This window comes from Pseudopipra pipra, chromosome 1, assembly GCF_036250125.1.
Source record: "Pseudopipra pipra isolate bDixPip1 chromosome 1, bDixPip1.hap1, whole genome shotgun sequence".
Lineage (NCBI taxonomy): Eukaryota > Metazoa > Chordata > Aves > Passeriformes > Pipridae > Pseudopipra > Pseudopipra pipra.
The window spans coordinates 89,908,086-89,921,753 of NC_087549.1; the positions used below are offsets into that span (position 1 = coordinate 89,908,086).

Consider the following 13,668-nt stretch of genomic DNA (forward strand, 5'->3'; position numbering starts at 1 on the left):
CCAGGTCTTTTTTTATTTATGTGATGTCACTACTTCTTAGACTAATAGCTTCAGTATCAGAAGAATTAGTAACAGCAAATGTGCATTCCTGATAAAATTTCTCCCCCTTTAAATCCCATTAAGTAACTGATCAACATCAACCTTTTCCTCATCCTTTTTAAACTTTTTTAAGTCCCTTTTCCACTACCTATTCTGGCATATCTTCCTTACTGAGAATTTCCAAACACAATGGTAGAGGAACAAGCATGTTTTGTCTAAAATGCACAAAAAATGCCAGTGTGGTGGTTAGGCACATTGTGCACATTCCTACCCAAATATCACAAACCAGCAGAATGAGCACGTGACTAAATGTGGGTATCCTTTTGCATGGGTACCGTTGTTTGCAACCTTCAGGCCTGTTCTTGATATGATGTATCTAAGTACTTTCTTTCAGATTACTGATGCCCATCAAAAAAGATTTCAACAGCTTTTCTTTAGAGCCATGGAGAAATCCATATGCATGTGCTCCTGTGTTTATCTGGGAGACACAAGCCTATAAATCATTCTTCATAAATGACAATTTATGGTCTCTCCACATGTTCTGTCTCTGGCTCCCCTGCCAGTCATACCCAATTTTCCAAATCTAATCCTTCAAATGTTGTCCTTTTGTCTTGTTTTAAATGCAACCGATTAAGTGAACTGGCATGAAATCAGAGCAAAAAATTTTTTTCGTGGTAAACACCCAATTGGACCCATTTCCCAGTCTGTCTTTAAGGAAGAATATTCACAATCTAATATTTTATTTTTTTTTAGCTCACATGAGATATCATGTGCTAGATGCATCAAAATGTACCTGAACTCAAGTTTTTAAAGCTTCCTTTTAGCCAAAAATACATTTCTGCATGCATTATCTACATGTTACACCATGGTGAGCACTCTTAACAGAAGTGTGAAGGAGGAGAACTGAGTAAGAAGCTCATATGTTTCTCTGATGAAAAAAGTAGCAAGAAAGAAGAATCCTATTCAATCAGCAACAGCAGCACTGCAATTAAAATATTTTCATAGGTATTCTACGAAGTCGTTCAAAATTTGCCCTGAGAAATGAAACTTTCCTCAGGAAAGCCTTAAAGATTTCTGATGTAAAAAAGCATCCCCTTATGGCTATTTCAATGTCATTTGAAGTTGCTTATGATTATATGCATCAGAAACATACCCTTTCCAATGTATCTAGGTCTAGACATCTCCAAGAAGCAACATTTTAGCACTTTGCTTGTACTGAGACTAAAATCATCAAGTTTCAAAAGTTTTTGCCCTTTCGAGGTCAAAATCTACTATGCAAATAAGGGTTTCTATTGATCCTACTGATTAAAAAATGACAAGTGTACCTGTGTCACCAATGAGATATTTTAAAAACATTTTAAAAAAATCTGATTGATAAAAGTAGATGGAAAAATTAGATTAATATTTCTTGTTTTCTCCAATTAATTTTTAGGAAGATGCCATTTCACCTCTAAAATTTTTTAATTAAAAATATCCATCATTTTTCTAAATAACACTCTTAAAAAAATGAATAAATAACTCTTAAAAAGAAAAGCCAATATTATAACTCTTCAAAACATAAAGGTAGTTCTCGGCAAACAAAAATTAGTACTAATATTTTTATTAAAATCTGTGGGAAAGTATTTTAATGGAAAAAATGGAAGCCATCAAAAATTCTTTGCAAACAACCCCCCATGTTTTCAGTCATTTCGAACAGTGTTCAAAATTTGGACCACCTGCAGATTTAACCAAATATATTGAAGTTATATCTTCAAAATGTCTCTGAACATGCAACATAAAAATTTACATATTTTACATTCCCTTCTCCCAAACACATACTTGTGTTCTACTTCAGTAACATACAATATTTTGAGACAACAAATGGGAGATTATATACAGCAGTTCTAAGGTGTCATACAACGTACATTACAGCATTTATATTTTTAAGGTATTTTTCCCTCAAAAAGCAACTTTTTCACTTTCTAACAAATACCAGACAGGACACTGCCACGATGTGCCAGTTGTGGCATAACCCTATGAGGAATGATGCAAAGAGAATGAAAGAATTTAACAGAATGGCTGATTTGCCTTCTGTGTGCTGTTACAGTGGCTGCTTTAAATGAGGTTTTGGACACTGGTCTCAAATTCATTTGCAGTGTAAGTGGGCCTATTATTGTGTATTGTAATGTCACTCCATTGCTCCAAGACTTTCAAGAGGACACTTTCTAATTTTCCCAAAAAATTATCTCCTAAAAATGTGTCCCATAGACTGATCTGGTTTAAGGAGAACAGCTGAAGCAAGAGATACTGGTGGATTAGCTGTGATGAACCCTATGGTCTCATTGGGCAAACATCGACAGCTTTACTAAAAACTGTATGGCAAGTCATTCTCAAACTAAGGACTGCTATGGATTATGGTTAGGAAAGAGTGTGTATATTCATGGCAGGCATAAACATTCAGTGTTACTTTATCAATATCAGAATGTGATCAGCTGTACTTTCCAGTTCTGTGGCTCTGTAAGAATTGATCTTACGTTTTATTGCAAATCTTTTTTAATACTTATTAGCTTAGTCTGAAATTTTTTCAATATTTACCTAGAGTACCCAGTCATTCTTGAAAACTCCTTTTGGTAATATACACAAAGGGGAGATAATCACGGTTGTCAAAGTAATACATAATGATTACTCCAAGAAGCATTTTCTAGCATCCACCTACCTCCAGTGAAAATGAATACAAGCCAGATCCCAATATTTTGACCCAAAAGGGAAAAATGATTTATAAACAATTATATAGAAAAGCCTACCGTAACTCTCTGTTTATTATAAAAGTGTATGCAATTTGGTGCTGGGATTTTTTTTTCAAACAGATTCCTGTGCTGTGATCCTGTGCTAGCCCTGAAATGCATGGGAGCCCTTTCACTGACTTCAACTACAGCTAGATTACACTAGTTTTAAAAGACAAATCATTTACATCATTGCTTTATGAGATGATTTTTACAATGCTGACTTTGTATACAGATAAATCTTCCTGAAGTGTAAATCTGATGACACAAAATTTTCCGTAGCAGAAATTTTCCATTCTCTTTTATCTTCATTACTGTACTTCCCTATCATAAGGGAGTAACGGTTTACAGCCTAGTTGCAGTGTTTGCTTTAGCTTAATCTAAATAGTTGACCCCATTAAATCAATTTCAACTCTTGCCCTTTGTGTTTACTTCAAATGCAAATGCTAGGTTAGAAATGAGCAAAAACTTGAAAGAAACCTATTTCAAAATAGAAAACAAGTAAGTTAGACCAGAAATAACCACTGCCTTCAGCAGTGCAGATTTACTTGTTTAGTAAACTACATAATGCTGCAAATTGAAAAACAGAGTGTGACAGCTTCTGTTAACTCATAGTAATTATATGCTATCATACCTAACACCTAAGTCAGCTTTCAGGCATCTGAAGGCTTCTGATTGACAGGTTTTATTTGAAATTCTAAAAAACTTTTAAAAGAAGGAATCACAGTTAGTAGGTTGCAGAATATGCACTTAGTCACTATCAGTCATGCTCTCCAATCCCAGTGGGAAAATACAGTTCATTTTTAGTTATTTGAAATGTGGTGCTTTACAAAAGCCCCGAGATAAAGACTGTTATGCCAGATAATATCCAAGCAGCAAAAAGCATGCAGGGTTTAGGCTCCTAGGCTCATATAGGGTCCCCCATGAAAGTTTATGTAAATAGTCCTACACTAAGGGTACAGACGTTCTTTCCAGCTGAAATTCTCTTTCCAGTTATATATGAGGTGGAGGGGAAAGAAACGCACTGAGAAAGTACTTGTGCATGGTGCTCATGCTTTCAGTGATCAGCCAGATCCCATCTAGCATTTGTGATAGTCTTTATCTACTCAGAGAGGCAGTTGAGGTGGGTATATTTATAGAGGCTCTTCTGCTTGTGATTTGTAATTTATAGGCTCAGCGCCCAAAGCATTCAATAGCCACTCACAATTACATTCACATAAAAAACCCTACATTAAGGGGACATTATCAAGGCTGTAAGGTCCATTGCTAAATATTTGGGCAATGCCAAAATGAAGGTGGCCTCTGCAACATTAATTCAGTCTCCTAATACATACGTATTGTAGCATGGCTTCTAACTGCATGATGACACAGTAATTTTTTACTATCCTACCATTTGCTTCATCAGTACATGGAGTGGGCAGTGCTCACTTAATGAGCCAGTATTAAATATTTTGCTTTCTCCTCCTTCAATGCGTGGCCCCAAGCTATTTAAACCATGTTCAGAAGACAGAAATCTTAATTTCCTTATGAGCTTTTCATCGGTGCTCCACTGAAGTATATCAATACTTTACAATATTAATGGATTTATATCTTCTTGAAATTCCTACTGAAAGAAAAGAATGATTCTCCCTGATTCACAACTAAGAAAATAAGACATAAAGTGATCAAGAGCAAAAAGTAGCTCTTTATTTTGAGTGCCCAAGTCAAGACAAGAAGAAACTGAGTTTTAGAATAGTTGCTGTAGGCATCATGTCGTGTTCCAAGCACAGCTTCCACCGATTTTTGCAAATTAGGCAACCACTTAGATACTTCCACTACTTAGGCATCACAGCCTCAAAAACAGCATTCAGGAAAAGAGAGATTGCAGCTGTTGAGAAGTTGAGAAGCTGAGAAAAGAGTGATTTAAGCTGCAAAAGTAGGAACTTTGAAGGTGCAATCTGTGGCAGCAACAGAGCTATAACCTGTGCCTTTGGGGCACAGAAGACAGCAATCTTTTCTTGGCATTATTCAGTGCAGCCCTTAAATTCTGTAGTACGCGAGTCAAGGACCTGACAGCGAACTGCCTATTCTACTACCTGTTACAGATCCTCTGTTCCATTAAGTGATTTTCCTTCTCTTTTCTTTTCCTTTTTTTTTTCTTTTTCTCCCTCTTCTTCCCCCTTTTCATTTCTCCCTTCCCCTGACATTCTCCTCTTCATTTGTACTTTCTTACCAGCTCGTCGGGCAACTCTTCTCACTGTACCCACTCTGGTGACAGCAACCTCTGAGGATGACATAGACCGGAGACCCATCAGAAGACTCCGGTCTAAGAGTGACACCCCTTACTTGGAAGAAGCTAGGATCTGCTTCAACCTTGATAATGGTAAGACCACACCTTCCCCAAACATCATATGATGTTAATTAAAGACTTTTTTTTGAGATGCAGATGGACTAGATGGTATTTCCTCGTTCCCAAGTGATATGGTGGTTCAGCAGACATCCAAAGATGTCATGGGAGTCTAACTACAAGCACCTGCATATGTACGAACAGGGATTCTTTTCAAAATTCTCCTGCCAGTACTAACTAAATTTTTTCCCCTGTTTTAGCCACGGTAAGCCAGTGAGATCAGAGCAAAATAGAATATATCTTACCCACTTCAGGCACCCAGAAACATGAAAGTTCTTGTGAACATTTACGAAGGGATTAGAGCTAACAGCAGACTTAGCTAATATTACAACCATGGAAGAACACCCAGCATGCCCCAAAACCTCTATAGGATTAACTGGCAGAAGTGCAACAGAAAACTATTGGTTCTGCAGGAACAAGTAAGAGAGCTGTCCCTCAAAATTCAGACCAGCTAATGTTACTATTGCTGCCTTCAGAATTACTGAGGCCTGGTATTCTTTCCCTGGTCTTTTTTTCTCATTGAGGTTGACAAAACCAAAAGATTTTGGAAGTAATGACAACTTAGTGACTTTAAGCAGGCTGTTTTTTTTTTTTAATACTGAATTAAACAGGATAAACTATTACACTCCCATGCATGTATCAGGAAAAGGTTCTTCATCCAAAGGGTGGCTAGGCACTGGAACAGGCTCCCCAGGGAAGTGGTCATAGTACCAAGCCTGTCTGAGTTCAAGAAACATTTGGACAATGCTCTCAGGCACATGGTGTGACTCTTGGGGCGTCCTGCACAGGGCCAGGAGTTGCACTCTATGATCCTGATGGGTCCCTTCCAAATCAGCACATTCTGTAAGTATTTTAACTCTCTAGCTCTCAATTTATGTAGTCCTTTTGTGCTATCCCTGTATTTTATTTTGAAATAGCATTTTTAATTATTCACATTACACTAACATCTCAGCAGTCCCAACTGAAACTGGAGCCCTAATGTGGCAGGCAGCCTACAAACCACAGGGTAAGACCATCAACATAAAGAGCTGATTACTAAACAGAGAAACAGAGATGCCACAAAACGTTGCTCTCAGTGTGGAGATGGAGAACAGAGTCACTAATTTTTGCCTGTGGTCACATTTTTCTCAAAGACCTGCTGGAATATGAGTCCCAGGTTTTAAGGGATGGTCACTTTTAAACGCTGAGTTTGGGCTCCTCAGTCTCCTTGGCATTTTAAACTGCCAAGGCATGGTACACCATTCGGCTTTACATCATGGGGTTGCCCAAGGAAAGAGGGGAAGGAGATGAAAGGATGCACCGTTAGACATCGCACCAAGTCTTGAACCGGCTGTGCTCTGAGTTTTGGGATGCCCTAGGCTCGAAGAGAGCAATCCGGGTTGCCAGGCTCGCTGCGCGGTGGCACCTCGACCAGCCAGGCCCACTGGCGGAGTGTGGCACCTGCTTGGCGCGGGGGGGAGGGAACCACCTCCGCCGGGACCCTCCCCTGGGGGCGGGAAATCCCCTCCGCCGGGACCGTGCCCGGGGGCGGGGGGCAGGCAGGCAGGGTTGGGGACAGGGGTCACCGCTCCGTCCGCCTGGAGCGAAGGCGGGCGGGACACGGCGGGGGCAGCGGGCAGGGCCGCCGCGGCCGCTCCCGTCCGCAGATCCTTGACGGGTTTTCCCTGTCTCTCCCCCTCCCTCCCCGCGCTCCTTTCTCCCTTTCCCTCTCTCCCTCTCTCCTTCCCCGTCCTCCCCTCCCCCTCCCCGCGCCTCTCTCCCTCCTCCCCTCCCCTGTCTCCCCCTCCGCCCCCTCGTCGCCCGGCCGCCCCGCGCCGCCGCTCGCCCTCGCCAGCTCGCCGGGCCACGCTGCTCACCGTGCCCACATTAATGGCGGCATCTTCCGAGGAGGACATCGACCGCAGACCCATCCGCCGCGTCCGCTCCAAGAGCGACACCCCCTACCTCGCCGAGGCCCGCATCTCCTTCAACCTCGACACAGGTGAGAGGCGGCCCGGCCCGGCCAGCGGCGGGGGCAGCAGGGGGGGAAGGGGCCGCCCCCACCCTCCTCCCCCACCAGCGCCCACGGGCTCCCTGGGCTCTGCCTCCCGGCCCTGCCCAGGTGCCCGCGCCTTCGCACCTCGCCGGCCTCCCCCGGCCCTGCCCCGCTGGCCGGCTCCCCCTGCCCCGCGTCTCTCACCTGGGTGAGCCCGGTGCCGGCTGCCTTTCGCTGTTCAGCCCCTCGAAGCCTCCCCTCTCGCAGAGCGCCGCCCTCTCGCCCTGCAGAGCGTCGTGCCGCATCCCCACAAGGCTCCTGCTCTGCCCCTCCTCACCAGGTTCTTCTGGCGTCCCTCCTGGAGACGCTGACCTTGGCGTTTTACAGTTCTCTCCCTGTCTCACTCTTTGCTTTCTTCCTCTGGTGGGTTTGTGCCTCAAAAGTGCAAGGAAACTTGCACCTGCATTGTCCACTTTTTCTCAGTCTCCTGAGTTCCCCCGTTGTCTCAGGGTTGCCTTTTGTGACTCTCAATGGGTGTAGAACCTGATGCTTTCTACCAACACATCTCTAGCTCCCCACATTCACCTCCTCCTGCCTGTTATTGGGATGAACCTCCTGCAGTTCTCCAACTGACCTTCCCGTCCCCTTTCTCCACTGCTGCACCTTCCTCTGTGCCACCTCTTCCTCATGGCTCCCTTGAGATTTCAGCTGTCGCCTTCAGTTCATCCTGCACATGATGAAACTATCCTGTTTCTTTCCTACTAGGCCTGTGGTTTTCCCCTCCTTCCCTGACCTTTTCTTTCCTTATGGGCTCTGTCAACAGCAAACTACACCAGAGGTTACTTGCTTTCAAAAACAAAGAAAAAGAAAGTTCTTTCTTTAATTCTCTGCACCAAACACCAGAGTTCCCCTCTTTGGGAAGGGGGGAAGTGTGAGAAAGGATCTGTAGCTAGCAATACTGCAACCTCCCTCATGTCCCAGCAGTAGCACACAAAATGACCCAACTGTGTAACATTCTTTGATGCTGAGCCTGTCAGATCACTGCCTGCTGTAAAGGGAAAAGAGCTGCCTCAGAGTTGCTGCTTGCCATGCTGCGGTCTCCCCCATCCCTCCTCCCCTCTTTCAGCTGGCAGAAAGTTGGAGATAGCAGAGATGCGTTTTCTTCTCCATTTGGGTGTAGAACAGATTCCCCTCCCCTTCCTGTTATCCCTGCTGCAATTACACCCTTGGTAATGGCTGATATGCAGTTTGGTTTTATCATTGACCAAATGGTTGGTTACATTGTATGGCAGGTCGTTATTTCTCTCTGATCATGACTTTTAAAAATTACCAAACCATAGGTAAGTTGGGTGGCATTTCAGGGCACAGGCTGAAAGACCATGCCAGATGCCAGTTTTCAGCTCTGTAAAGAACTGGGAGTGAAAAGAGAAAGAGCATCACCATGCATAAGGCGTAAATAAAAAAAAGGCTGTGTATGATTATTTGACTGCTGAAATAACCCTGCGCTGACTTGTGTTCTCACAGGTAATGTTATGACATGTAGTTATAAATAGATAAACCAGTTAAGAGCAAGGCACCTTCAGATCACCTGGTGCCTCATATCTCTATGCTGAGCTAGACATGCTGTCTTTGCTACAAGTCCCAGAGCATGTGCAAGTCTCTAGGTACCTCTTTCCTGCAATCCACCAAAGAATTTGATAATTACACTTAGCTTCTTTCTGTTCCTCTCCTCCCCCTGGCTCTTTATAATTTGTGTCTTTACTTGCAAACCTGGGAATAGAATTCCTTAAAAAGAAATAATGAAAAGAAACAGTACTGGTATATCAAGAAATATAAATGAAAAATGTTTTAAGTAGTGCAAATGTGTGTTTTCATTAATTCATCTGGCAGTGAGTAGTTTGGAGCTCAAAAAAAAAAAAAAATTGCTTAGCAACCAGTATTGAGTGAGTGAGCCAAAAAGCAAGTGAAACGTGCCACTGATACCCACTTCATTTCTGAGCTGTTGGGTTTACGCTTCTGTTTGCTCAGAAAGCTCAAACTAAGAACTCTCCAGTCTGAGGAAAAAGCCATTAAAAAATGTGTTTAGCCCCTTTTGCTCGGATTTGATAATGCCGTGCGGCTCAGGGTTTCCTTTTGAATCTAATTGTTTGTGAGGTGCAGTGTTCTTGAATTTATTTTTTTAGCTCTATGCGTGGGGAAAAATACCACCCTGTTTCTAAACCGACCAGGTTTCCATTTGCAGTTTCGTTGCTGATGTCGTTGCTGCCGTGCCACGGAGGGTGCCAGGTCGCTCCCGGTGTCCCGGTGCCCTGCAGGCGGAGGGGCCGCCCGGGAGCCCGCGGGCGCTGTCCGCCGCCCCCGGTGCTGAAGCCGCTCCGCTGGGGGTGGAGGCAGCGTGTCCCGCCTTGCCTTGTTCTCCCTCGCAGTCCATGTGAGCACAGGGGTGTGTGTATTTCTTTGCCTGAGCAAGGGGAAGGCGGTAGGACGGAAGTAAAGCCGTTTCTTCAACCCACGGATGCAGTCGGAACTAAAGTGACGCTTGGGGCGCAGGAAAAAACCTCTTCCTTACATGCTTATCACTTGCTTTCCATTTGGTGCATTCCATATCTACAGCTGCTGCTCAACCACTGCTTACAGAGCTATTTTTCCTACAGCTGGTACAAGTCAAGCTGTGTTCCCCAGTCATTGTCTCCTGTGAGGACATGGTCAGAGCGTGGCTGTACACGCAGCTGCTTTGCTGTATTGGAAGTTAAAATCCACTTTTATTAATGAACCATAACCAGACGCAGTGAATACTGCTCTTCTCCACTCTTAATTACAACCACTAGTTAAGAACTATCAGGTTTTTATCTACTTCAACTGTAAGTCATAATTATACCATTAGTGCTGTTATCTGTATTGTTGAACAACTGAGAGATTGCATACACAGAGTCAATTACACAATTTGGGTATAGCACATATTTGGTCTGGGTTTTTAAAAAAACAGAATTCGTAAGTGATTAACAGTGCAGCTTCTACCCTGCCTTGTATTTTGATTATACCAACAATTCTGCTTTGTTTGATTTTTCTAAAACATTCCAGTTTATTATGTTTGTTTCTAATATTGATCAATTAACTCACAATTATTACCAAGCATGAGTTGACTAATGCTGTTCGATTAGTTTTTCCTGGTATGTTTTTTTTCTGCTGGTGTTCCCAGACTGATTAAAATACCAAGTTGTTTTCCAAACTCAGGGTTATTCTCCCTACTATTATACATATGCAAATCCTATTAATTTGAGTTATGTGCTTATATTAAGAGGATAAGTCTTCCCAAAGGATTCAAATTACCTCTTCTGAAAAAATTAATGTATCTACGTAGCATCGTAAAGCCATAGACCGGTATAAATTCTTTTTTGCATATTTGATACTAAATCAGTCTGCATACAGAAATTAATTTTTAATTTTCTGAACAACTTCCTACAGTGCAACGCTAGAGGAATGGGGAATGTGCTCTCACTTTCGGGTGGTTATCTTTTGTTTTCTTTATTGTGATTAGCAATCTGGCATTACTCCATCTCTTAACATCCATCTTTGGCTTTTCTTACATATCTTCTTAAAAGCAGTTTTCAGATTGTCTTTCTGACTTTCTGATTCAGGCATCTAAAAGGTAATCCAAAATTACTGCTGAACACTTGGGCCTCCATCTGTCCAATAGCGTAATCCCTTTCCTGGTCCTGTGCCAGCTGACAAGTTCAAGTGTTTTTTGTAGGTTTTGACCTATTACAGGTTTTGACTGATTTCTATTCATCCTCTTGCAAAACACTGTACTTTTAAAATGGCAATGCATGTTGGGTAGCTTTCAAGCTTGATAAATTGGCAAAGAATAGTTCCCAATAAGGAAATAGACCACTCAAAAACTCCCTAAATGTTCCAAAATGTGTGAGCTTTTCTTTTGCCTCCCCCTTCATGCAGCTGTTTGGGGAATCCCTGTCAGAATTTTTTTGATGTTTGTGTTAGGGGAGGAGGGACTATCACACTGAGTTGATCTGGTCAGGTTCTCTTTAGCCCTTCAAGTGTTAGTCATTATTGAAAGTATTTCTATATGTACGCAGATACTCTTACTCCTTCCTAGCCAAAAAAGATGAAGCTTTGTTACTGCAATCCTTTGCAAAGCTGATTCTAGCAGACTGGCCTCTTGTTAACTGGTGCAAGAAGTTGTCTTTGTCTCAGCTCCACAATCATTCGGGGAGGTCACCGAATGTCAACCTTTGTTTGAACAAGGGTGATTGTCTACTTATTTAACCTGGGAATGGAGACTCAGGGAGAAAGCAAGCCAATGCCTTGGAGAAGGTGTAAGCCCAGAATGACTGCAGAAGCTGTACCGAGGGGTCAGCAAAGAGGGGATGTTCCTTCAGAAATATATTTAGGTTCCATGCTGTGAAATGAGGGGAGAGGAGCTTTTGAATGTGAATAAATCCCTCCTACCCTGACTTAAAAGTGTGTACCAGTGGTGAACAGAAGCTAGAGGAGTGGCCAGCAGAGTGCAGGAGCTGGACTCTGCAGATAGAGGGGGGAGAGAGGTAGTGACAGATAGGACTCATTAGAGATAGTGCAGCCTGTGTTAGCTATGGAACCCAGCTGGCTCGCTTGGCCCTGAAGCGTAGCACAGAATTTTAGTGTACTGAAGTCACTCAGTAATCTCACTGAAGTGTCTGGATCCTCAAGTAATTTAAGTCATTTGTTGACTTCAGCCAGGGATCTAAGTCAGACTGTAGAAGTACACATCTCTGCTCCCCTTCAGTGATGAAAAATCTGTTTTATCTCTTTGTGGTATGGAGCCACATGTTCTCATGGAATGTGTTCTGGGAAAGAACTGAGTGGCTCTACATAATTTTGCCATGTGTACAGAAGAAAGGTCTAGAAAGGCAAGTGAACTTGGTACCATTTACTATTCTTAAGTGGTGATGAATAAATCACACTGAGGAGAGGAAAAAAATCTACATCAGCCTGTGTTAGTGCTGCTGCAAGCAGAATTAATTCACAGGGTGTAAAGAGGGAGGAGGATGCTGGCAGAAACTGCTGAATGGCTGAGGCAAATGTTCTTGAGCTGGGAAATGTTCATGGTCGGCTGTTTCTGTCATGCAGAGCTGGTGGGGGAAAGCCAGGACACAAAGGTTGACTGTTGGTTTTATATGCAGGAACTTTCCTGGTCTGAACAAGGCACAAAGTTGAAATCCAAAGCTTCTTACATTTTCACTGTCCTGGCACCTTCCACTCTGGGCCCTAGTGCTTCTTACAGCCGTCATGGTAGGCTGCCTTACTGTTACTGTTTGTATCGCTGTGTTTACTCCATCAGCTAGCTTTACACCTATGCAAAATACTTTTCAGAGAGTAAAATAATGTATAATTTTCCTTTCTAATGGAAAGATAACATTATTAGTGTATTAGCCTCATACATGTTGATTTGTTTGGAAGGATGTGATTTATTTTTCTGCAGTGATCAATGAGGACTTCTTGAACTTTCATATTGCCAGTGTAAAATAAGAATATTTATACGGCTCATGGAGGTGGGTAAATTGTAAATAGGTGAAAATAAAGTGAAATGACTTGACTGGATTTTCTGCAGGAAATCTCCATCACAATAATTATTAATTTTCTCCAAAACCCATCATTTGATTTAAAAGTCTGTTTTGAAGTTTCTGAGTTTGCCCCTGGTCATCCTTACATATGATTTAGTGCAGTAACCCAGTTAATTGTCTCTGCAGTCATTTGAAATGTTATCACATTTGGAGTTGTGTTGTTTCTTTCCTGTTTACCCAGTGTATGTGTGAATATATCCATAATAAAATACTCTGCATGGTTTCACGATATATGAATAAATGATCCCTAAAATTATATAAGAATTTCAACTACTTTGGATTTATGGACCTCAGAGATTAGAAATAATGTTAAAAGGGTAATCTGAAAGGCATATTTAAATTTTTTAAAATTCTTTCAAATTATGGTGGCTTTAAGATTTCAGGTAGAAAAGATTGGGCTCAGGAGAACAGGGAAGAGAAAAATATGCAGTCATTGGCCTTCTAATATGTGTAGGAGGTTTTATTTCTTTCTGGAGAAAGATTAGTAAAAATGCATGCATGGAAAATTTCCACTTTCTTGCTCTGCTCTAATCACTCCCTCAGATTATTGTCATGGAGATCCTGTCACACTTAGGAAGCCAAATCATGGGTTTTGGCAAAGCATGTTTAATGCCTTTATAAAAGGGCCTGAAGAACTGTCCTCCTTTGCCATCAAGCGTTACCTTACCAAACCTCGTGCCTGCACTTTAAGTGAGTGATGACTGTTAGTCTTAATGCTGCTTAATTTGGAGTACAGCTGGAGATCGGATGTGTGCCTGTCACTCATTTCCTGGCTGTTTTCCAGTCCTGGCAGCATGAGTATACACACCAGGAAAAATGAACATCCAAACTGAAAGCCACCCATCATGTGGCAGGGATAAGCCATTTGAGATAACCAGCCCTTCC

General features: G+C 42.3%; 1 protein-coding gene and 1 long non-coding RNA gene across 7 annotated transcripts in view; one reads left to right on the top strand and one right to left on the bottom strand.

Annotated features, from left to right (window-relative positions):
* The window catches only part of LOC135418891 (uncharacterized), a 32,007-nt gene extending 24,875 nt beyond the window's left edge, over positions 1 to 7,132 (bottom strand). Inside the window, exon 1 of the long non-coding RNA XR_010432722.1 lies at positions 7,044 to 7,132. This is a non-coding gene — a long non-coding RNA (uncharacterized LOC135418891). The remainder of the gene's footprint in view (positions 1 to 7,043) is intronic.
* The window catches only part of PHACTR1 (phosphatase and actin regulator 1), a 306,676-nt gene that overhangs the window by 8,749 nt on the left and 284,259 nt on the right, over positions 1 to 13,668 (top strand). For all 6 annotated transcript variants that reach the window (XM_064664551.1, XM_064664575.1, XM_064664592.1 and 3 more), the window contains exons 3-4: positions 5,017 to 5,163; positions 7,022 to 7,168. In XM_064664551.1, coding sequence (XP_064520621.1) covers positions 5,017 to 5,163; positions 7,022 to 7,168 — 294 coding nt within the window. The remainder of the gene's footprint in view (positions 1 to 5,016; positions 5,164 to 7,021; positions 7,169 to 13,668) is intronic.